The 24993-nt window shown below is 42.7% G+C and overlaps 1 protein-coding gene and 1 long non-coding RNA gene across 2 annotated transcripts; one reads left to right on the top strand and one right to left on the bottom strand.

Annotated features, from left to right (window-relative positions):
• Positions 1–743: 743 nt before the first annotated feature.
• Positions 744–4413, top strand: APOBEC1 (apolipoprotein B mRNA editing enzyme catalytic subunit 1). The gene is made up of 3 exons (XM_021921991.1): positions 744–1169; positions 2824–2942; positions 4227–4413. Exons 1-3 carry the CDS (start codon positions 863–865, stop codon positions 4374–4376), a joined length of 576 nt encoding a protein of 191 aa, XP_021777683.1. The 5' UTR covers positions 744–862; the 3' UTR covers positions 4377–4413.
• A 15-nt stretch (positions 4414–4428) lies between these two features.
• LOC108580882 lies at positions 4429–23228 on the bottom strand. Its single transcript, XR_001892460.2, has 4 exons — positions 21818–23228; positions 9044–9216; positions 6646–6816; positions 4429–5193 (listed from the first exon to the last, which is right to left on the bottom strand). It is a non-coding gene; the product is annotated as an uncharacterized LOC108580882 (long non-coding RNA).
• Between the last annotated feature and the right edge of the window lie 1765 nt (positions 23229–24993).

The raw sequence follows: 24993 nt of genomic DNA, 5'->3' as shown, positions 1-24993 counted from the left end.
TGGTGGGGCACACCTGAAGTCTCAGCTACTCAGGAGGCTGAGGCAGGAGAGTAGCTTGAGCCCAGGAAGCAAGACCAGCCTGGCCAGCTTAGAGAGACCCTGTCTCAAAAAAAAAAAAAAAAAAAAAAAAAACCAAAACAGGTTAGAATATAGTGAAGGAAACTTTAAAAGAGAAACAAAGCACACAAAGTCAAGACTGAAATATAATGGTATTAGAGAGTGGTCACCAAATAATGTAACCAGGATAAAAATCCTGTGTACTATGTTTGTGAGAAAAAAAATCTGATAATTCAAACAGACCTCTTCAGATAACTTCGAGACATATACTAGAAAAAGAAGTTTCCTGAGATGTTATGCCTCAGATCAGCCTGATGGAAGAGGGGAGCAGGGGCTGGGCACGGTGGCTCACGCCTGTAATCCCAGCACTTTGGGAGGCTGAGGTGGGCGAATCGCGAGGTCAGGAGTTGGAGACCAGCCTGGCCAGCATGGTGAAACCCCGTCTCTACTAAAAATACAAAAAATTAGCTGGACATGGTGGCAGGAGCCTGTAATCCCGGCTACTTGGGAGGCTGAGGCAGAAAAATCTCTTGAACCTGGGAGGCAGAGGTTGTGGTGAGCTGAGATCACACCACTGCACTCCAGTCCAGCCAACAGTGTAAGACTCCATCTTAAAAAAAAAAAAGAAAGAAAGAAAGAAGAGGGGAGCAGGAAAAGATTTCTAAGATCTCTCTAAATATGGCATGACAGCGTGGGCTGCTTTTTGCATTTCAGGAGAAGAATCGAACCCTGGGAGTTTGACATCTTCTATGACCCCAGAGAACTTCGTAAAGAGGCCTGTCTGCTCTACGAAATCAAGTGGGGCATGAGCCCGAAGATCTGGCGAAGCTCAGGCAAAAACACCACCAATCACGTGGAAGTTAATTTTATAGAAAAATTGACGTCAGAAAGACGTTTTCACTCATCCATCAGCTGCTCCATCACCTGGTTCTTGTCCTGGAGTCCCTGCTGGGAATGCTCCCAGGCTATCAGGGAGTTTTTGAGTCAGCACCCTGGTGTGACTCTGGTGATCTATGTAGCACGGCTTTTTTGGCATACGGATCAACAAAATCGGCAAGGTCTCAGGGACCTCGTTAACAGTGGAGTAACTATTCAGATTATGACAGCATCAGGTAAAAACAGTAAACAAAGAAACTTCATTGTTTCCAAGAAACTGTGGTGATAGGAGCTGTCTTTAGGCCAGAAGATTGGTTAGTCCAGGCTGGAAGTCTCAGAAGTAAAAGTACAAAATAATGTGATAAAGGACTAGGTCTGAAATTCATGACAAGGAAAGTAACAAAAATACAACTCCTGGCTGGGTATGGTGGCTCATACCTGTAATCCCAGAACATTGGGAGGCCAAGACAGGAGGATCACTTGAAGCCAGGAGTTCAAGATCAGCCTGGGCAACATAGTAAGACCCCATCTCTAAAAAAAAACTAAAAAATCAGGCCAGGTGCGGTGGCTTACTTCTGTAATCTCAGCACTTTGGGAGGTGGAGGCGGGCGGATCAGGAAGTCAGGAGATGGAGACCATTCTGGCTAACACAGTGAAACCTGTCTCTACTGAAAAATACAAAAAATTAGCCGGGCGTGGTGGCAGGCGCCGGTAGTCCCAGCTACCCGGGAGGCTGAGGCAGGAGAATGGCGTGAACCCGGGAGGTGGAGCTTGCAGTGAGCCAAGATCCGGCCACTGCTCTCCAGCCTGGGCAACAGAGTGAGACTCTGTCTCAAATAAATAAATAAATAAATAAATAAATAAAAATAATAAATAAATAAAATAAAGTTAAAAAATCAGACAGGCGGCCGGGCGCGGTGGCTCAAGCCTGTAATCCCAGCACTTTGGGAGGCCGAGGCGGGTGGATCACGAGGTCAGGAGATCGAGACTATCCTGGCTAACATCGTGAAACCCCGTCTCTACTAAAAATACAAAAAACTAGCCGGGCGTGGTGGCGGGCGCCTGTAGTCTCAGCTACTTGGGAGGCTGAGGCGGGAGAATGGCGTGAACCCGGGAGGCGGAGCTTGCAGTGAGCCGAGATCACGCCACTGCACTCCAGCCTGGGTGACACAGCGCGAGACTCCGTCTCAAAAAAAAAAAAAAAAAAAATCAGACAGGCATGGCAGCATGCACCTGTAGTCCTACCTGCCTGGGAGGCTGAGGTGGGAACATCTCCTGAGCCCAGATGTTCAAGGCTGCAGTGAGCTATGATTGGATCACTGCACACTGGCCTAGGTGACAGAGCGAGACAGTGTATCAAAAAAGAAAGACAAAAGCAAACAACAACAACAACCCCCTTTTTTTTTTTTTTTTTTTTTGAGATGGAATCTCGCTCTGTCGCCCAGGCTGGGGTGCAGTGGCGGGATCTTGGCTCACTGCAAGCTCCGCCTCCCAGGTTCACGCCATTCTCCTGCCTCAGCCTCCCGAGTAGCTGGGACCACAGGCAGCTGCCTCCACACCCGGCTAATTTTTTATATTTTTAGTAGAGACAGGGTTTCACCGTGTTAGCCAGGATGGTCCAATCTCCTGACCTTGTGATCCACCCGCTTTGGCCTCCCAAAGTGCTGGGATTACAGGCGTGAGGCACCGTGCCCGGCCAACAACTCTTTTCTCTAGTCTTGCCTCTCAGCCATCTTTAAATGAACTGCTTTATTCTTTTTAGGGGGTCTAATGTCCAGCAGCAACTAGACCAGAGACTGGAGGCTTTCTATATGGTAAACTAGGTTGGGGATCTTCTTAAGTAATTTACCACTGTGCTTGTTGAATGAGCCAAGATTCGTGTTTCCTTAGAGTATTATCACTGCTGGAGGAATTTTGTCAACTACCCACCTGGGGAAGAAGCTCACTGGCCACGATATCCACCTCTGTGGATGATGTTGTACGCACTGGAGCTGCACTGCATAATTCTAGTAAGTTACTTTAGAGACACAAATGCTGATGCCAAAAGAAGCATCCTTCTTCAAAGTTCTTTCCTGAGAATTTGACTCATATCTTCTCTTTGACGTTTATATTGAGATTTAGTTATTTAACTAGCTAGCCCGTCTTAAGAAAATCTCGCAGCCAGGTATGGTGGTGCACACCTGTAGTCCCAGCTACTCAGGACGCTTGAGTCTAGGAGTTGCAAGCTGCAGTGAGCTATGATCGCGCCAATACGCTCCAGCCTGCGTGGTAAAACAAGACCCTGTTTCTAAAAAACAGCTGGGTACAGTGGCTCATGTCTGTAATCCAAGCACTTTGGGAGGCCTGGCCTGGCCAAGATAGTGAGACTCCATCTCTGAAAAAAAGAATTAGTTATCAAACAAACTAAACAAGCAAACAAACAAACAACATCTAAGCCTAAGAACAAGAAGTACGTTTGTGGGAAGTAAGTGGGAGAAGGGAATTTGGGTCAACAGATCTAAGATATGGGTGGTCCCCATATTAATTACATTTTATCATCTTTATTCTTATTTTATTAGTATTGTCTTTTAAGCCACAGGGTCTCACTGTGTTGCCTAAGCTGGGGTGTAGTGGCTATTAACAGGCACCATCACAGCACACCACAGTCTCAAACTCCGAATTCCTAGCCTCAAGCAATCCTCTGACCTCAGCCTCCTGGGTAGCTAGAACTACAAGGATATGTCATCATGTCTGGCTTTATCGTTATTATTGTTCTTGTTACTACAACACACATTGGCTCTACTGTATTTCAGATATTCTCCTTTCCCTTATTAGTGCGTGTAGTCTTATTGAAGAGAATGTACGTGTTCCATTGGATTCTCTTGAAAGTGGTTCAGGCCGGGTGCAGTGGGTCATGCTTGTAATCCCAGCACTTTGGGAGGCAGAGGAGGGTGGATGGCTTGAGCCCAGCAGTTGGAGACCAGCCTGGGCAACATGGTGAAACCACATCTCAACAAAAACACACAAAAATTAGCTAGGTGTGGTGGTGTGTGCCTGTAGTCCCAGCTACTTGGGAGGCTGAGGTGGGAGAATTGTTTGAGCCTAGGAGGTTGAGGCTGCAGTGAGCTGTGATTGCAGCACTGCACTCCAGCCTGGGTGAATATGCAGTAAGTCCAGAGCAAGACCCTGCCTGGGGGAATAAAATAAAAAAAGTTCAATTGTCTTCCAATTGACATTTTAAAATGTTTGTGGTGATAATACTATTAATTAAAATATTTATCCTAAGGATTAAATAGAATCCTTTTTTATTCCAGAGTCTTCCACCCTGTTTAAAGATTTCAAGAAGATGGCAAAATCATCTTACATTTTTCAGACTTCATCTTCAAAATTGCCATTACCAAACGATTCCACCACACATCCTTCTAGCTACAGGGCTGATACAGCCTTCTGTGACTTGGAGATGAATAGAATGATTCTATGTGCGTACTGATTCAAGAACAAGCAATGATGACCCACTAAAGGGTGAATGCCATTTAGAATCTAGAAATGTTCACAAGGTACCCCAAAACTTTGCAGCTTAAACCAACAATAAATATGTATTATCTCTCACAGTTTCTGTGGGTAAGGAATTTAGAAGCAGCTTATCTGTGTGTTCCTGTCTCAGGTCCCCCACGAGGTTGCAGTCAAGATGGCAGCCAGCGCTGCAGTCATTTGAAGGTCTGACTGAGGCGGGAGAATATGCTTCCCAGGTGGCAGGCTCAGATGGCTGGCAAGTTTGTGCTAGTGGCTGGTAGAAGGTTTCAGTTTCTTGCCATGTAGACCTCTCCACAGGGTTGCTGAAATAACCTCAAGACAGGGCAGTTGGCTTCCTACAGGTTAAGTTACCTTTTGAAAAATTTCCTGCAGAGATGGAGTTTTGCCGTGTTGCCCAGGCTGGTCTCAAAGTCCTGGACTCAAGTGATCCACCAGCCTCGGCCTCCCAAAGTCCTGGGATTACTGGTGTGAGCCACCATACCTGGCCCAGAGCAAGTGATCTAAGAGAGACCAAGGTGGAAATTTCCATGACTGCAATGAGTTCATTTTGGAATCACACCCTATTTCTTCTGCAGTATTCTATTTGTCACACAGGACGGCCGTGATTCAGAGTAAGAGGGGACTTATCCACAAGGATCTGAAACTCAGGACGTGAAAATCACTGGACGCCATCTTGCATTTTCCCTGTAGGGGCTTTCTCTGTTTTCAGGACAAATAATTACATGGAACCAATTTCTGGAGACACAGCTAGAGGGAAACAAAAGACAAAGTAGTAGCACCTGTTTTGATTTGTTTCTTAATTAGAATATCATAAGATTTATAGGTGATCTATAGAGGACTGGATGACCAGATGCAGAGAGGAGCTCCCCTCTCTGTGAGAGCTTCAGAAACCTGCAGAGACATTGTGCGATGTGCCTGCGGACGTTGTGTGATAGGAATTCTCATCGGGTTACAGAAATAATATTGGTTAGTGATTGGCTGGACGTGGTGTCCAGCACGGGGCATTTTGTGGCTGCTTGGCGTCAGTCTAGAGCCCATGTTGCAAGGGGCTTTAAGAGGTAATTAGCTCAAGCAGAGAGTGAGCTGTGATTGCTGTCACATTTAAAATGTTCTTCTGGGCTTGATAATTTAAAGGAGCTCACATTCCTCAAATAAAACATTCATTTTCTTTCTCAAACCTAAACATAATATTAACCACTGCTATATTATTTTTAGTAGGAGGATGAGAAGGGCTAAGTCAGGCACAATTACAAAAAACTCTTAGCCTATTCATCAATTACTTGTATAAGCTGAATAACAGCAATTCTAATTTATAGCTACTTTATAATAATATTAAATCCACTAATGAGGCTGGGCATGGTAGCTCATGCCCGTAATCCTAGCACTTTGGGAGGTTGAGGCAGGTGGATCATTTGAGGTCAGGAGTTCGAGACCAGCCTGGCCAACATGGTGAAACCCCGTCTCCATTAAAAATACAAAAATTAGCTGGGCGTGGTGGTGGACGCCTGTAATCCCAGTTACTTGGGAAACTGAGGCAGGAGAATTGCTTGAACCTGAGAGGCGGAGGTTGCAGTGAGCCGAGATTGTACCATTGCACTCCAGCCTGTGGGACAAGAGTAAAACTCCGTCTCAACAACAACAACAACAACAAAATATATATATATAATAAATAAATAAATTTACTAATGAGAGAAGAGAGCAAAAAGAATCAGTTAGGCAGATAGCTAGGACAAGTCCTTGGTAGAATTCCTTTCTAACAAAGAAACAGCTTGAAAGATGAAACTGCAAGTACAGATAAGGGGGCAAGGTCCACCATAAAAATGCGTTCTGTGTAACTAACAAGGGTCACATATACATGCTAGGGTTCGGTGAACACATCCCTTTCCTTTTTTGGACATACTCAGATAAGGAACTTGCATAAAAGCGGGAGGGCTTATTTGAAAGATACCTGCAGCTGCACACATAAGGGGAGTTATATAGAACCAGACATGTCCGCAATGGAGAATTCCACCCCCTAACACATGCACAGTAAGGGAAATTAAACCACATGGAGTCACTTAGGCTAAGAATGCACATGTGCACTACAAGGAGAGGGTCAGGAATTCAAAGGGGCTGTCAGGAATTCACACCTCGTGCAAATGAAGCACATAGCCCTAACTGGTTTTTTTGTGCCTTATGTAAATGACACATCCCTCCTACCTGTTTATAAAAGGCTTTGTATTCAACTGTAGAATGGCAACCCTCTTTCGGGCCCCCTCTTTGCTGTGGGGAGCTTTGTCCTTTCACTTATTAAACTCTTGCTCCAACCTCACCCTTGTGTCCATGCTCCTTAATTTTCTCTGTTGGTCCTGAGACAAATAACGCTGAATCCTACTTCAAACCACAAAATCAAAACATTGTGGTGCATTGGCAAGACTGCAACATGAGTTTATAATTTATACTACATCAACATCAACTATGTTCATGTTATCTAAATATATGTACCACAGCATTATCATCATCATACACATGAAACAAATTATCACTCTAAGCAACCACAATCTGTTACCTTATTTTCCTTAAGAAGTATACCATCACTTACTGAATTTTACCTAAATGAATTATTATAAATGTCAAAGAACAATGGTATTATCATACCAACATTTGTAGCTATCATAGCATTACTTAGTTTATATTTTTATGTATGACTAATTTACCCTACATCACTTAAAATATTGCCAACTACCAACAACATAAAACCAAAATGCCAGGTCAAGAAAACAAACAAAATAGCCTTTTAATCACTACTTATGATATTATCAATCCTTTCTTTCCCCCTTGCACAAATATTTTTAGCATTGGATTAAGAATTTAGGTTAGCCAGTACAAGAACCCTCAAAACCTTAAGCAAGTATGTTAGACTTAATTCCTGAAAAAATAGGGATTGTAAAACTTTATCTTACATTAATTGAATGCAAATAAAACATTTTTTAAAGCAAAAGCCTCATTAGACTGGTAGGCTCCAACCTCATGAAAATTTAGTTAGCAGCTAAATATCCTAACCAACTGACTTTAATTTACCTTTCCCTCCCTAGAGGAAAAAAAGCAGGAGAATCTCCCCGCTCCTGCCCCCCACACTCCAGAATTGAAGCTGCTCATTTAACCTTGCAAATTCAGTGTGAAATTTCACCTCATGACTTGGTAAAAAGAGGGTTTCATCTTTTTTTTTTTTTTTTTTTTTTTGTGAGACGGAGTCTCACCCAGGCTGGAGTGCAGTGGCAAGATCTCAGCTCACTGCAACCTCTGCCTCCCAGGTTCAAGCGATTAACTTCTGCCTCCTGGGTTCAAGCAGTTCTTCTGCCTCAGCCTCCTGAGTAGCTGGGACTAAAGGCAGGTGCCACCACGCCTGGCTAATTTTTGTATTTTTAGTAGAGATGGGGTTTCACCATATTGGCCAGGCTGGTCTGGAACTCCTGACCTCGTGGTCCGCCCGCCTTGGCCTCCCAAAGTGCTTGAATTACAGGTGTGAGCCACCAGGCCCAGCCCTAATCTCTTTCTTTAGATTTACAGACTAATGCTTACTCAGCCATTTTTGCCTTGCTTTTTCCTATGTTCATCAATTGTTGATTATTCTCAACAAACCACAAAGACATTGGCACATCATGTTTACAATTTGGTGTCTAAGCCAGAATAGTGGGGACCGTCCTCCATTTTCTTTTCTTTTTTTCCCAATTTTAATTTTTATTTAAGTTCTGGGGGTTCAGGACATGTCCATACTGAACTGGGTCAACCAGGAGTTACGTGTGAGGAGATGATCAAATCTGTAATGTTATTATTGCTGCCTATACATTTGTAATAATTTTTCATGGTTTTACCTATTATAATCAATGGATTCAGAAATTGATTAATTCCATTAATAATTGGGGCACCAGATAAAGCATTCCCAGGAATACATAATAGGTTTCTGATTTCAGCCCCTATCATTCCTCCTCTTCCAATAGTCTAAGCTGCTCTTAAACAGGGTGAACGTTCTATCCATTTGTTTTCTTTAAAAAAGGAGATAAAAGGCTGGGCACAGTGGCTCATACCTGTAATCTCAGCACTTTGGGAGGCCGAGGCAGGCTGATCACGAGGTCAGGAGTTCAAGATCTGCCTGGCCAACATGGTGAATCCCCGTCTCTACTAAAAATACAAAGTTTAGCTGGGCATGGGGGTGCATTCTTATAATCCCAGCTACTCGGGAGGCTGAAGTAAGAGAACTGCTTGAACCGGAGGAGCTTGCAGTGAACTGAGATTGTGCCACTGCACTCCAGTCTGGGCTACAGAGCAAGACTCTGTCTCAAAAAAAAAAAAAAAAAAAAAAAGGGATAAAGTATGATTTCATGAATCACATGGTTTATTGCTATACAAAAAGAATTTTTCTTCTAATCACTGGCATTTGCGTGTCAAAGCTTGCCGGCCTGGTTTTTCAAGCTGCCTGTTAGAAAAGAAATGATTTGGGGGTTGCTTCTCATTACAGGAAAATTTCCACTGAGAATCTTTACCCTTTCTAGCGGCCTAAAAATTATTTCTTAATAACTCCTGTATTATTCCCTGCCTCAAGAGAAGTAAACGTAACTGCTGTCAGGGGGTGTTGGAAGACGATTCTTTCTGGCTGCTTCCTGTTGAAAAGGCAGGTCATGTGAGGGAACAGCAGTTGGTCCTCTTCCTGAGGTTGATCTAAGCGTTCTCGGAAGAATAGTGTGTCCATGTGTGGCTCTGCTCGCAGCATTGTTTGGAGTTCGATTGCTTCTAGGTGAAAAGAGATAAATTTTACAAGAAGGTTTAAAATATAGGGTTAGAGTATGAGTATTAAGATGACGACGGTTAGTGGGAATCCTGTAGACCATAACTGAGTTAGTGATCTGTTAGTGACACCAACGGATTGCAGTACCGGTTTCCCTCCACTAGATGTCGTTGTACATTACCAGAGACTTTAATATAAAAGTAACGTTTTCCTTGAGAAAAGCATACATTTTCTTCTTGATTTCCCATTAGAGAATAATTTTAGGCATAGGCCATTTTTATGAGTTGCAATATGATTGGGAGAAATAAGATACTGGGTGGCTAAAATAACTTTAGCGTTAATCTTGACAATTCCTTTCCTTTAATTAGTAAATTCTTTTGTGACTTTCACAGACCCTCTTAGGACATACTCAAACTTTCTGACCTGTCCTAAACATCCTTTCTGTAAACGACCAGTCATTTCCTTTTAGCACAAGAATTTACCATCCTTCCTTATATAAAATCTCTTTCTTTATAAACTTCTTTTAATAGAGTGCATCCTATTACCAATTTTCAGTAAAAAGTTTTATTAAACTTAATGATAGTAAAACTTTTATACTTTCATGCTTGCTTCGTGTTTTTTGTTTGTTTGTTTGTTTGTTTTTTTTGAGACAGAGTTTCGCTCTTGTTGCCCAGGCTGAAGTGTAATGGTGCGATCTCGGCTCACGGCAATCTCTGCCTCCCGGGTTCAAGTGATTCTCTTGTCTCAGCCTCCCGAGTAGCTGGGATTATGGGCATGCGCCACCATGCCCGGCTAATTTTGTATTTTTTAGTAGAGATGATGTTTCTCCATGTTGGTCAGGCTGGTCTCGAACTCCCGACCTCAGGTGATCCACCCGCCTCGGCTTCCCAAAGTGCTGAGATTACAGGCATGAGCCATGGCATCCGGCCTTATGCTCGCTTCTTATCCATAACTATCACTCCTGCTATAAGCAAAATAACCTTGACTAAATCTTTCCTGCAATTATTAATCCTGTGATAAGGAAGATAATCAGGCAAAATATTACGGCAATTAGAATTTTACAACCAAAATTCCGCATTGTGGGTGCCACGGTGTATAGTTCCATTGCGAATAGTGGTGGAACTATAACAGTTCCCACAAGAGTGGCATAGTAAATAATTTTCATTTACATTTTTACTTGTCAAGATATAACATTTCCCTTTGGGGATCTACAAAGTTACAAATGCAATCCCATGTATAATTACATCTCGCTGCAAATATGCCTTAAAAGGGGTTTTAATATTTGGTGGCAGATTTTGAGAGGAAAGGCAGAAATAATAAAAAGATCCGGTGAGGTAGGAGCAGTCCTCACTCAGTTACCTATCTTTTACGATTTTCAGCTTAAGATCTTCTATTTCTCCACACTGATATTCAGGACGTTCCTCTGGGCTGTGAGGGGTTGCTCCCTCAGCTCTTCAGGCTCTGACTTGAATGTGATGTATCCAGGAGTTGATTCCTGTAACTTTTACTGCCAATGGGGTTGAAAGAAGAACAGCGTAGGGCCTTTCCCAGCTTGGCTTAGGGAAGGAGACAGAGATGAGAGTTTTGCTAACACCAACTTTCCTGGGTTAAATAAAGGTGGTTCTGTTTGCTGAGGCTGGACTTCTGCTAGTTGTGTTAATTCTTGTTGGAAGTGAGCTAGAGAGGTTACGTGCTTAACTAATTTAAGAGGTTTCCTGCCTGAAAACAATCTCTGAGCACACCGGTAAGTTTTATCCTTTCCCAAGTGAAAAGCTTGGTGAAGGATTTTAAGGACATTGGCTGGAGGCTGGCAAATGGAGTTTGCCATCCTCTGACTGTAGCCTTCCTGAGGACTGGGAAGAACGTCCTCGAAAACTGGCCGATTTTATTTCTGCAGAGGAATACTGAGGTTTAAGTTTTCTTATGGAGCCTTCCTAGATTAGAAGGGGCTTGAAGTGCGTTAGTGACTTGAGGCTTCCTTGCCTCTGACTTAACTGCCTGATCAGCTAACCTATTTCCTTTGGCTACCTCATGTGTTCCCTTTTGACGTTCCTTACAATGCATTCCTGCTATTTCTTGTGGAAGAAAAACTGAAGATAACCTGCTAATTTCCTGGTGATATTTTTATAGGGGATCCATTAGTGGTAAGCAAATCTCTTTTCTGTCAAATGGCAGCATGAGAATGGAGAACCAAGAAAGCATACTTAGAATTAGCATAAATGTTAGCTACCTTTCCCTTGCTTAATCCAAGTGTGCTTGTAAGAGCTAATTGAGCGCTTGTGCCTGGGGAGAGACGTTATTTAGAGTGACTGCTGCTTATCCTACCTTATGTACGTCTTGCTTTACTGGCTGTTTGTTGGCTAAGAGCTCCCCCTAGAGGACGGTAATCCTGCCACATTATGTGGCGTGTAAACAGTTAAATTATTTCCTAAGGTTAACTTGGAGGCTTTTCTGATGAGTAGCGCTATCATGACAATGACTCGGAAGCATGTGTCAACTAAGCTTGAGAAAAATACTGGATTAGAGTTTTTCCTGAGATGCCCCTTCTGGTTGTGCTATGGGCAGAGGGGAGGCCTGGATTAGAGAGGAGAAAAAAGAGAGACTTGCTCAGTGTTTAGAAGGAGGTCTACTTTCCTTCTTTTAATTTCCGGAATCACCCGGCGCTCCTGTGCTATAATGGCAGTTTGAGCCGCTGGAGCCGGAGTTTGAGCCCCGGGACCCGTCAGTTCTGCGGGATTATCTGTGAGACTGGTTCTGAATCCAGTGACCTTCACCTCTGGGGGCAGTTCCATCTCCTGTGCTCTCTGCACCAGGCTGGAGAGGGTTGGGGTGGTTTTGTCTTGCTGTATGGGCATTCTTTCTTAACATGCCCTGGCCTGCCACACTGCTAGCAACCAGCAGATGCACCTCCGGGATCCTGGACTTTGCAAGCCTGCAAAGCTGCTGCCAGAGCCTCTGTCCTGGCCATTCTCTCTTTCTTTTGGGCCTCTTCCTGGTTCCTATTACAAAAGACCAAAGTGGCCACTTTCAGGAAGTTCTCTAAGGTGCTCTCTGGTCCTATAGCTTGCTTTTGTAGTTTTCTTTTAATATTGGGAGCTGCCTGTTTAAGAAACTTGTCCTTTAGGGTGAGCTGTCCCTCGACTGAATCCGGGGATAAGGAGGGGTGTTCTGTTAGTGCCGTTCTCAGTTTTTCCATAAAGGCTACAGGAGTCTCATCTGGCTTTTTGTTTATCCTGGACAGTTTAGAGTAATTGAGAGGTTTAGCCCTGGTTTTCTGTAGGCCCTGTAATGCACACTTTAAAACGGGCTTCCTTTTCCATTCATCTCCTGAGTTATTGGGGTCCCAAATAGGGTTGTCAAGGGGAACTGCTTTCCTCACAATTGGGAATGGCATTTCTGCTATTTCTTCTCTTTCCTTATCTGCTTTTTTCCCTTTTGGTGTATTATAGGAGATCTGTTGCTCATCTCGGAAATCAGAACTGCCTGCTTTTCAGCTGCAGTGAAGGTCTGGCTTAGGAGCAGCATAACATCTTTCCATGTGAGGTGAAATACCTGAGTTAAATTTTGGAAAGCTGTTTTTTTGAGATGGAGTCTCACTCTGTTGCCAGGTGGGAGTTCAGTGGCGCGATCTTGGCTCACTGCAACCTCTGCATCCTGGGTTCAAGTGATTCTCCTGTCTCAGCCTCCCGAGTAGCTGGGATTACAGACGCAAGCCACAATGCTCAGCTCAGATAATCTGTTACCCATCTAGAAAGAGAAGCAGAATAAAAGTGTCCTTTTAGTCTGCTTCGTTTCCCTGTGACCCCCGATGGAGAATAAGACAGTGGAGCGTCCTCCTGTTTTCCTTCCCTCGTTCCTGGGTCCTGGCACCCTGTTAAATGTGCCACCCATGGTTGTAGGCATGATCCCCCAAACCATGGGACCAGATGAGCTAAGTGATGGGACTAACTATGCTTTACTCATGCAACCTTAACTTATTGGCCTTGTGTGATTCCCTTTGACTTCCTAAACCTTTGTGATCTACCTGGCTCCCCAAAAAATTGATCTTTGGAGAGACTGTTGTTTTTCGGCAAGGCTCCTTTAACAGAGGCAATGTGCTAGACTGCCTGCTATTACGGCCCATGGTAAAGCATTTGCCCTCAGAAAAATGGTTCTGGTTAACCTCTGAACTTAAAATCTCCTTACTAATTATACCATTTTAACAGGAAACAGACTAGGTGTCTTTAAAAAACGTAGGAACAGAATGGCCATTTTCCTGCTTATGGGACAATATCGAGACTAAAAGTGCCACCCATGGTTGTAGGCATGATCCCCCAAACCATGGGACCAGATGAGCTAAGTGATGGGACTAACTATGCTTTACTCATGCAACCTTAACTTATTGGCCTTGTGTGATTCCCTTTGACTTCCTAAACCTTTGTGATCTACCTGGCTCCCCAAAAAAATTGATCTTTGGAGAGACTGTTGTTTTTGGGCAAGGCTCCTTTAACAGAGGCAATGTGCTAGACTGCCTGCTATTACGGCCCATGGTAAAGCATTTGCCCTCAGAAAAATGGTTCTGGTTAACCTCTGAACTTAAAATCTCCTTACTAATTATACCATTTTAACAGGAAACAGACTAGGTGTCTTTAAAAAACGTAGGAACAGAATGGCCATTTTCCTGCTTATGGGACAATATCGAGACTAAAATTTGGCAGCAGACATATTATTTCTTTTTGAGACAGAATCTCACTCTGTTGCCCAGGCTGGAGTGCAGCTCACTGCAACCTCTGCCTCCCCGTTTCAAGCAATTCTCCTGCCTCAGCCTTCGGAGCAGCTGGGACCACAGGTGCGCACCACCACGCCCAACTAATTTTTGTGTTTTTAGTAGAGACGGGGTTTCACCATATTAGCCAGCTGGTCTCGATCTCCTGACCTCGTGATCCACCCGCTTCAGCCTCCCAAAGTGCTGGGATTATAGGCGTAAGCCACTGCGCCCTGTTGAGGGCATATTACTTCTAACTGCTGAAGGCAGAACTTTCCCGTTCACAGAAGTAGCTTAGAACCTGATTTCTAGCGGCGCAAAATGAAGCTAATTGTTACTCTAAAAAATGTGCCTCCTGAAGAGGATTTCTACTTCCACTAGGTGGCGATGTTGGCTTAGAAATACCATGTATTCACCAGAGGCCCCATAGAGCGCGCGCTTACTGAGTTACTGCCTGCGGTGTTTGCCATTTTTCCTAACAGACCTATTTCACTGAACTGTAAAAATCCCTGCACTTTTCACACACAGAGAGAGAGTAAGAGACCGCGGATAGAGAAAGAAGGAAAGTTTTGTAACAGGATAGTAGGAAGAGAGCTTTGAGATTAAAGGAGAGATTTGAGGTTGGGGCTTGCTCTGCAGTCACCACTCCAATGAATGAATTCCCGGCCAATGCAACCAAAATGATACTGCTCTGATGAATGGAGGAACAGCAGGGTCCTTGGTCTAGCATCATTTAGATAAAGCGACATGGACACAGAGAGTGATTTTAAGGAGTGGAGAGTTTAATAGGCAAGAAAGAAGGAAGAAGCTCCCCATTACAGAGACAGAGGGAGGGGGGCTCCGGGAGCGAAACCCCGTGCGTGGCAGAGTAGATGGTTATATTAGGAGGCTGAAGGAGGAGGTGTCTAATTTGCATGGGGCCCAGGAGATTGGTTCACGTAGCTCGAAAAACCTGGCACTCCCACCTTAGCCTTTAATATGCAAATACAGGCAACCACGATATCCTGAACACGTGTGAGTTAATCTGGAGGCTGCCATGACACTTGGCACGTGTGGTGACAAGGAGGAGCGGGCGGGACTTGTCATGCTGGCCATGTTGGGTGGACCTAGTTTCTAATCGCCGGCATTTGCATATCAAAGCTTGTCTGCCTGGTTTTTCAAGCTGCCTTTCTGTTAAAAAATAAATGGTTTGGGGGTTGCTCTAATTACAGGAAAATTTCCACTGAGAACCTTTACCCTTTCTAGCTGCCTACAAATTATTTCTTAATTCCTGCTTTATTTGGAGGTGTTTGGGTCATGTGGGTAGATCCCGCATGAAGTAATGAGTTCTCACTCTGTTAGTTCACACAAGAGCTAGTTGTTTAAGAGTCTGGCATCTCTCTTGCTCCCACTCTCACCCTGTGGCACACTGTCTCCCCTTTGCCTTCCACCATGATCCTAAGCTTCCTGAAGCCCCCATCAGAAGCAGATGCTGGCACTCTGCTTCATGCACAGCCTGTAGAACTATGAGTCAACTTAACCCCTTTTCTTCATAAATTACCCAGCCTCAGGTATTCTTTTAGAGCAATGCAAGCAGACTAACACAGAACTCATTATATATTTACAGTAGAAATGGATGTTGATACATGAGCATATTTTATATGAGCCACTATAATTATTGCTATTCTTATAGGAGTAAAATTATTCAGCTGATTAGCAAACTTTCACAGAGAAAATATCAAATGGTCATTAGCTGTACGATGAACTTTAGGCTTTATTTTCTCATTTACAGTTAGTTGGAGGCTCAATAAAAATTGTATCAGCTAAATTGTCATATTATCATTTGATATCAACCTTCACGATAGATATTGTTGTAGTGAAGTAAAGCAAAGTTAAAGTAAAGTAAAGTAAAAGCAAAGTAAAAGGCTACAGAGTGTTAGAAGCAGTGAATCCTATTTTAGATGGACTTGCCAAGGATACTGGTAATTTTTTTTTTTTTTTTTTTTTTTTTTGAGACGGAGTCTCGATGTGTCACCCAAGCTGGAGTGCAATGGCGCGATCTTGGCTCACTGCAACCTCTGCCTCCCAGGTTCAAGTGATTCTCCTGCCTCAGCCTACTGAGCAGCTGGGATTATAGACATGTGCCATCACGCCCGGCTAGTTTTTGTATTTTTAGTAGAGACGGGGTTTCACCAAGATGGCCAGACTGACCTCGTGATCTGCCCACCTCAGCCTCCCAAAATGCTGGGATTACAGGCATGAGCCACTGCGCCTGGGCAGATATTGGTAGTGAAATAAATGAGCAGGCCATGTGAAAATCTGGAGAAAGATTATTTCAAGCAGATGGAAGAAGGTGCTGGCATGCTAAATCAGAAAAAAAAACAAACTTGGCATTTTTTAAAGAATAAAAAATGTGGTTAGAGTGCAATAAATGAGATGAGAAAATGAAGATCGGGCCAGGGAGACAAGCAGGGGTAAGATTATGTACAGGGGAATAGGCCATGGAAAGAAATTTGGATTTTCTTTTGAGTAAACTGGATTTAAAAAATTTGTGATAGTGCAGGATTTGTAATGTATTAACAAGAACCGTTGCCTGCTGTGTGGAAAACAGGTATAGTGGGGCAAAAGTGAAGTAAGGAAGTCCAGTTAGAAATGCAGCAGATATCTAGTGAGGACTAACCTCTGATTTTTTATCTCGCCCAAATTAAGGGATATGGGGAGTCATGACCTACAAACCATAAATTCTCATCAGATGGGTTTTATTTAATCCTGTATATTGTGACTTTCCAATCTGACTCTGGCATAACTAGAAAGAAAATAAAAATGTTTTACCCCAAAATATATTTTCTTGCCATACCTTGAAATTGCCCTGCAAAGTCTCTTGTGGGAAAAATCCACATTCTATAGAGAATCCCCTCCCCCTTTGTTTTCCTTCCTTCCTTTCTGGATCCAGGAGATAATCAGCTAAGAGCCAGGCACCCTTTTAAGTCTGATAGGAAACATTTTACAACCTGCTCTTTCTAAAGTCTGCTATCTGAGAGCTTCCTCTGCACGATAAAACTTCATCTCCACAATCCTTTATCTTAACCTGAACATTGCTTTCTTTTTTTTGAGACAGAGTCTCGCTCTGTCACCCAGGCAGGAGTGCAATGGCACGATCTCAGCTCACTGCAGCCTTCGCCTCCTGGGTTCAAAAGATTCTTGTGCCTCAACCTCCCGAGTAGCTGGGGTTACAGGTGCCCACCACCATGCCCAGCAAATTTTTGTAGTTTTAGTAGAGACAGGGTTTCACCATGTTGGCCAGGCTGGTCTCGAACTCCTGACCTCAAGTAATCCACCTGCATTGGCCTCCCAAAGTGCTGGGATTACAGACAAGAGCTACCACGCCCAGTCTGAACATTTCCTTCCTATTGATCCCAGGTCTTCAGATAAACTCAACCAATTGTCAGCCAGACAATGTTTAAATTTACCTGTAACCTGGGAGCCCCTGCTTTGAGTTGTTCCACCTTTCTGAACCAAAACAATGTATTTCTTAAATGTATTTGATTGAAGCCTCATGCCTTCCTAAAACATATAAAAGCAAGCTGTGCCCCATCCACTTTGGGCGCATGTTCTCAGGACCTCCTGAGGGCTGTGTCACGGGCCATGGTCACTCATATTTGGCTCAGAATAAATCTCTTCAAATATTTTACAGAGTTTGACTATTTTCATCCATACTAGGAAATGTGACTATTATCTCTACTGAAATAAAGATACAAGTGGTGAGAAGTAGTAAGATTTGGGATACATATTAAAGGCTTAGTTGACAGGATTTGTTGATGGAATAAATGTATGCTATAAAGGGAAAACTCATGACTTTTAGGTTTTTAGCAAGAACAATCAGATGAATGATACTGTCATTTACTGAAATGAGGAACACAGGGCTAGGAGTGGTTTGAAAGTGAAGACAAGAGTTCCATTTAATTATGTTAACTTTTAAAATGTTTATTAGACATACAAGTGGACAGTTATTCATGTCTGAATTTGATAGAAAAGGTAAAATCTGGGGATTAAAAAATGGGCTTTATCAACATATGCATTGTCTTTTTTTTTTTTTTTTTTTGAGACAGAGTCTCGTGCTGTCACCCAGGCTGGAGTGCAGTGGCGCGATCTCGGCTCACTACAAGCTCCGCCTCCCGGGTTCATGCCATTCTTCTGCCTCAGCCTTCCAAGTAGCTGGGACTACAGGCACCCGCCACCACGCCCGGCTAGTTTTTTTGTATTTTTAGTAGAGACGGGATTTCACCATGTTAGCCAGGATGGTCTCAATTTCCTGACCTCGTGATCTGCCCACCTCGGCCTCCAAAGTGCTGGGATCATAGGCGTGAGCCACCGTGCCCGGTCGCATTGTCTTAAAGTCACAGGAATGGTTGACCTTACTTAGATATGTGAATATGAATTGTGGAGATAAGAGAACTGGAGGTCAATCCACAGGATTTACCAGCATCTGGAGATCAAGACAAAGATGAAAAAACGGCAAAGCTGGCTGAGTAGCAGCAGTCAATAAGATAAAAGATAAATCAGAAAACTTTTATCCCAGAAGCCAAGTGGAGAGAAAAGTGTTTTAAGAATGAAGATGGGGAAGATTCTAGGTAGGTGGTTTTAGTACAGTGCACTTTAAAAATCTGCATCTAGGGCAGCAAAACCAAGGAGCAATGAACAAAATCCATTTATAGCAAAACTAGATGGTAAGGTTTCCCCATGAACTTTCAATTATGAGAAGATGGTGACAAGTTATCAATAACTACACAACCCACAAAGTATCAGCTTCTGTTTGGGCAGTTGAACAAGATCCAACTCAGGAAAATCTAACAGGGCCACAGTGCAATAAAGTCTAAGGATGTTTGATAAGTCTGCGCCCTACAGACTACCTTTTTAAAATTTTGTTTAACTTTTAAGTTCAGGGTACACGTGCATGTTTGTTACATAGGTAAACTTGTGTCATGGGGGTTTGCTGTACAGATTATTTAATCATCCAGATATTAAGCCTAGTACCCATTGTTATTTTTCCTGATCCTCTCCCTCCTCCCACCCTTCACCCTCCAATAGGCCTCAGTGTGTGTGGTGTTCCCCTCTATGTATCCATGTGTTTTCATCATTAGCTCCCACTTATAAGTGAGAACAGGTGGTATTTGGTTTTCTGTTCCTGCATTAGTTTGCTAATAATGGTCTCTAGCTCCAGCCATGTTCCTGAAAATGACATGATGTGTGAGCTCATGGAGATCACAATTACTTTGATTTGATTATTACATACTGTATGCCCGCATCAGAATATTACATGTGTTCTATAAATATGTACAACTATTACGTATCAGTAAAAAATAAAAATAAACCAAGGCAGTCATTTTCAAGCTACAAAATAAAAAAGGCAGTTAGGTCCTACATATGTGCTTTTCCATGTCATGTAAGTCTAACTTGGCTTGTAAGATCACAATCAATATCCTACATGGGAATTTGGGACTTTAAGAATTTTCCTTAGCTTTTATTTTTCTTTAGCTTCTAATACTTCTGTAGATAATATGCCAGTATATTGAAAGTACATATATCACATGGGGGCAACAGTTATTTTTCCATGTAAGAATGTATTCCCCAAATAGTTATTCAACATTTACAATGTGCCAGCCTTGAGTATAAATTAGGAAGCAAATTAGACATATTTCCTATTATGAAGAGGTTACACTTACATATGAGTAGATATTAAAAGCAAATAAACAGGCAGTGTTGTAAGTCCTAAGACAAGGTAAGAAAACCAAATAATGCCTCTTAACTTAGACTTGGAAGAGCAAGGATGTCCTCCTGCAGGGAATGACAACTCAATAAATTTGGTCACTAGTAGAAGTTACGTAGCTGAAGAATTGAATGAGGGCTGTTCTGAAAATTATCACTCTTGGAAAGTATAGCAGTGTGAAGACCCAGGACTAAAAGAAAACGTTGCAGGTATAAGGCTAGAAATTGGGTGAAGCATGATGTGAATGGGTTTGGAGGTCATGGTCAAAAATTAAATTGAATTGCTAAGTGGGAACTTGTAAACGATGTTGAAAGAGTATAAACCTTTTTTTAGAAAAGCATGCAAAAGGGAAAATAAGGTTTGCTACAGAAAGCCTGTGGCAATAGTGGAGAATGGGAGGAAATTGACATTAGGCAGCTATTGTTGAAAGCCAAGAGAGATATGATCATGTAATAGTAAGGAGTGAGAGTGACGATGGAGAAAACTAGACAGACAGATATTAGACCTGAGAAGAATTTACCTACAAGCAGCAAATTCATAGCACAATAAGTATTTAATTTCTTTTTTCTTTTTTTGACATGGAGTTTCGCTCTTGTCATCCAAGCCGGAGTACAATGGCACGATCTTGACTCACTGCAACCTCTGCCTCCCAGGTTCAAGTGATTCTCCTGCCTCAGCCTCCCAAGTAGCTGGGATTACAGGCATGCACCACCATGCCTGGCTAATTTTTTGTATTTTTAGTAGAGACGGGGGTTTCTCCATGTTGGCCAGGCTGGTTTCGAACTCCTGACCTCAGGTGATCTGCCTACTTCAGCTTCCCAGAGTGCTGGGACTATAGGCGTGAGCCACCGTGCCCAGCTAGGTATTTAATTTCTACTGAGAAGACAGGTTCTAGATTTTTCTGAAATAGGCCACAGAGATAATTTTGCTGTATCTTATGTTGCAATGTCACAAATTATAGAGATCTAGGATCATCTAAAGCACAATCCAGTTAGTGTGACAGGGACACACCGATTGCCGGAGGTTAGTCTTGCCAATTTACCTTATTGATCCTAAATGGAGTTCAGAACAAGACATGTTGATTCTCAGGCTGACATTCTAGTACTACATGCTACTTTGCCTTCCTAGGTTCCAAGATGGCCGAGAGATCCGAAGTTTTGGGTGTGGCACCTGTCATACTGCAGATGAGCAGAGATCCCACCAACTTCTACATAGGGTGAACACTGTGGTTCAGCACTGCTCTTCTTCATGCTTCAGTTGTGCATGTAGGGCACATCCCCTGGCTTGATATCAAGGAAGAATTCCAGTGCCATGGGAATAGCGGAAGCCTGTCTAGCAGAGTGCTATCAGAACCACTTCACATGGCCTGTTCCAGGAGTGTGGGACATGGTTGGCTTTATCTTCTCCTCCATCCTTTTTGTGATGGAGTTTGTTGTCTCTCAGAATATGCATAAACAAACCAAGATGCATAAGAAGCAGTCTGTAGATGAAGATCCCATGACATTGTCAGTGATGCCGACGACGCAAAGATGGAAGACATGACTTTTGACCTATCCCAGTAAAAGTCCCTGTTGAAACAGTGTCTGGTCTACTTTCTGGGACACATGTCTCTACAGGTGATCTTCTTGGCCATCCTTCCTCACTATCACTGACCACTGACACGAAACCCATTTGGTGCAGTGATCATTTGTGTCCTGGGCCTTATTCATGTGTGTTAATGGGGACACAGGAAAAGATAATATCCATCATACTGCTGATTACACTTTCAGTCTTATCATGACTCTCTGTCTTATATGCTTCATGTGCACCCTGAGCTCACTCACGGTGGCATTCTGTCAGAGACAAAGGGACTTCCTGAAATCCTAACAGAAGACAAAAACAAAGTAGCATCAGGTGGAAAGAATGACTGCATTTCAGCCCATCTATCCATACGGTCCCTGCTGTTGTCGTAAGTGCTCTCAGCAAGGGTACTCAATTGTCTTAGGTGAGAGGAGCATGCTGAAGACATTTTAGGAGAGTGTCAAAGAGAAATAGACTTATTTCATAATATTTCTTATTATTCTCTCATGTACTAACTCCTTTTTCTAATTTTCTCTTATCAGTCTGTCTTTCTTACCTGCTTTTATTCTCCAACTTCTTCCCATAGTTTATTCAGCTCTCTAGATAGTAGTTATCCATCCTGTTTTCTCTCATCACAAATTCTCAGTGTCATTTCCTTCTTTTTCTAAGTTATGTACCAACCTGTGCCAAGCAACCCACTTCAGCCAACAGTTCTATGACAGCTCCAACTGTCATAGAACCCCCATGGGTACCTGGATGCAGATGCTTAAAGGGGAGTCTTCACCACTTCTCTGTGAGAAGTACTTGTTTGAGATGGGTTAATGGACTCATTGGTATCATTTCAGGCTATTCCTAAAGTCAACATTTCCAAAGCCTTTCACTAATTTCAAAACCTGTTTCTGATTAACCAATCAGGAAGAATGAATCAACATATAATAATTATTGCCTTCTACTAGAAGAACAGATTAAGTTTCTCATTTGCTTTTCATCCTGCTGTTCATTTGAAATTTTCATTGGTTCACAGATATTTTGAGCATCAACCACAGTTTTGAGTGCAGACAATGAATAAGACAGTTATTGCCTTGAATTATACATCTGATGGTGTGAAGAGTAGTTTGTTTCCCAGTCAGTCTATCGTGACCTCCGTGGCTCCTGTGATTTATTTTCCTTTCTATGAACCAAAAACACGTCGTCAGACCGATTTATTAATAACCTACTGTAACAGCCAGCACCTGCTCTAGCCCTCCCTGCCAACATGGCTGGGGCTCTCTTGTGCCTGAGCTGCAGTTCAGATTCTTCCTCAATCCCATTCTGCTCTCTCACCATTGCCACTCTGCTTCCTGTCACAGGTATTCATTCTAGCACGTGTTTTGAATCCCTCACTCTATTTCAGAATTTGCTTCTGAAAAACACAAACTGCAAAACTCCTCTTCAGATCTGTGGATGCCTGGGTGGCAAGCCATACCCACAGACAGAAGGGTTCTTTCTCCAGCCTCGAGGTCACAGTTACTCTACAATTCACTAAGCTTCATCCTTGCCTCAGAGCGCTCTGAAAATAACTCATTGAGCACAGAGAATTGACAGGCTTGCATCAACTATCTCTGTGAGGATTTCCACAGAGCCTGAAGTCTTACATGTTCCACCAAGGACCTGCTGGACTGGTGGTTTTAGCTGCTGCTCAACTTCACAGAGGAAAATGCATTGCCATTAAAATTGGAGGGGAGGAAGGTTTCCTTCAGATACTGAAATATGTCTGACATATCCACCTAACTTTTTAGGTTCTTTAAAAATGTTTTCCTAGTTTCTTCAGTAGAATTTTTACTACACTCTGAACTTGTCTTTGAAGTCTAAATGCGTAGAAAAAAGTACCCAAGTTGGTGGGCGTGGTGGCTCACACCTGTAATCCCAGGACTTTGGGAGGCCAAGGTGGGCAGATCATGAGGTCAGGAGATTGAGACCATCCTGGCTAACATGGTGAAACCCCGTTTCTAATAAAAATACAAAAAAATTAGCTGGGCATGGTGGCAGTGTCTGTAGTACCAGCCACTTGGGAGGCTGAGGCAGGAGAATGGCATGAACCCAGGAGGCGGAGCTTGCAGTGAGCCAAGATCGCGCCACTGCACTCCAGCCTGGGCGACAGAGTAAGTCTCTGTCTCAAAAAAAAAAAAAAAAACAAAGTACCCAAGTCACATTGTTCTGACCTATACCTTTCATAGATTGAGCTCACTCATGTAATTGTCATCCAGGTCAAGAAAAAAACGTTACTGACACCCCCAATCCCATTTGTACATTCCTTCAGTTACCATCCTCCATCACATAACCAAGAGGTAAACATCTCACAATGTAGTTTCCAATATGCTTTGGAAATGTATATAAATAGAATTATAAAGAATAGAATCTCCTCTGTTGGATTTTTTGTTTTATGTATTGTTTGTGAGATACATGTATAATCTCTTTGGCTGTGGTTGTAGTTTTTTCATTCTTGTTACTGTATAGCACTCCAGTGTGTGAAGAGACCACATTTTACTTATTCACTTTACTGCTGGTGTTTTCCAGTTTGGAGCTATTATGAATAGAGCTGTTATGACTATTTTGTACGTGTCTTTTTTTTTGAGACGGAGTCTTGCTCTGTTGCCAGGCTGGAGTGTAGGGGTGTGATCTCAGCTCACTGCAACCTCTGCCTCCTGGATTCAAACAATTCTGTCTCAGCCTCCTAAGTAGCTGGGACTACAAGTGCACACCACCAAGCCCAGCTAATTTTCTGTATTTGTAGTAGAGATGAGGTTTCACCATGTTGTCCAGGATGGTCTCGATCTCTTGACCTTGTGATCAAGGCCTTGATTCTCTGACCTTGACTTTCCAAAGTGCTGGGATTAAAGACATGAGCCAGCACACCCAGCCTGTAAATGTCTTTTGATGTATTAGTAATCTACTCCCATAAGCCTGAGTGATCTATTTGCTCCATATCCTCATCAACACTTGGAATTTTCAGGTATTTTTAATTTTAGCCATATAGTGGGGATGTAGTTGTATCATATTATGGGTTTAATTTGCATTTATTTGATTATTAACAAAATTGAGCAATTTTCTTTTTTTTTTTTTTTCTTTTTTTTTTTTTTTTTTTTTTTGAGACAGAGTCTTGCTCTGTTACCAGGCTGGAGTGCAGTGGTGCAATCTTGGCTCACCACAACCTCTGCCTCCCAGGTTCAAGCAATTCTCCTGCCTCAGCCTCCCAAGTATCTGAGATTACAGGTATGTGTCACCATTCCTGGCTAATGTTCAATATTTGGGTGATGAGTACACTAGAAGCCCAATCCCCTCATTAGCTGTATATCCATGTAACAAACATGCACGTGTACCCCTGAGTCAAAAATTAACCCAAAAAAGGAGATCTGAACAAGTCAGAGAAGTGAATTAAACCTTTTCTGAGGGGTGACATTTGAGCTCAGTTTGAATTTACTGAAAGAACAGAAAACAAGGCAAAGAAGAGAAGAGCCTTCTAGATATGAGGAAGGGCCCTGATATAGGAATGAGCATGGCAATTATAGAGGACAGAATGCCAATGCATCTAAACCTATCCCTGGACAAATGTACTTAATATTTGCATACAATTTCAGAAACATTGACATCCCGAGGTTCATAAGCTCCAGTACTGCTCTTCTGTCACATGATGGCCGTGAAAGAACAAAATGATAAAACCCCTATGGAGGGGAATTTGGCAAAATCTATAAA

This window comes from Papio anubis, chromosome 9, assembly GCF_008728515.1.
Source record: "Papio anubis isolate 15944 chromosome 9, Panubis1.0, whole genome shotgun sequence".
Classification (NCBI taxonomy): domain Eukaryota; kingdom Metazoa; phylum Chordata; class Mammalia; order Primates; family Cercopithecidae; genus Papio; species Papio anubis.
The sequence above is the reverse complement of the archived record's forward strand: the minus strand, read 5'-3'. Positions and strand labels throughout refer to the sequence as shown.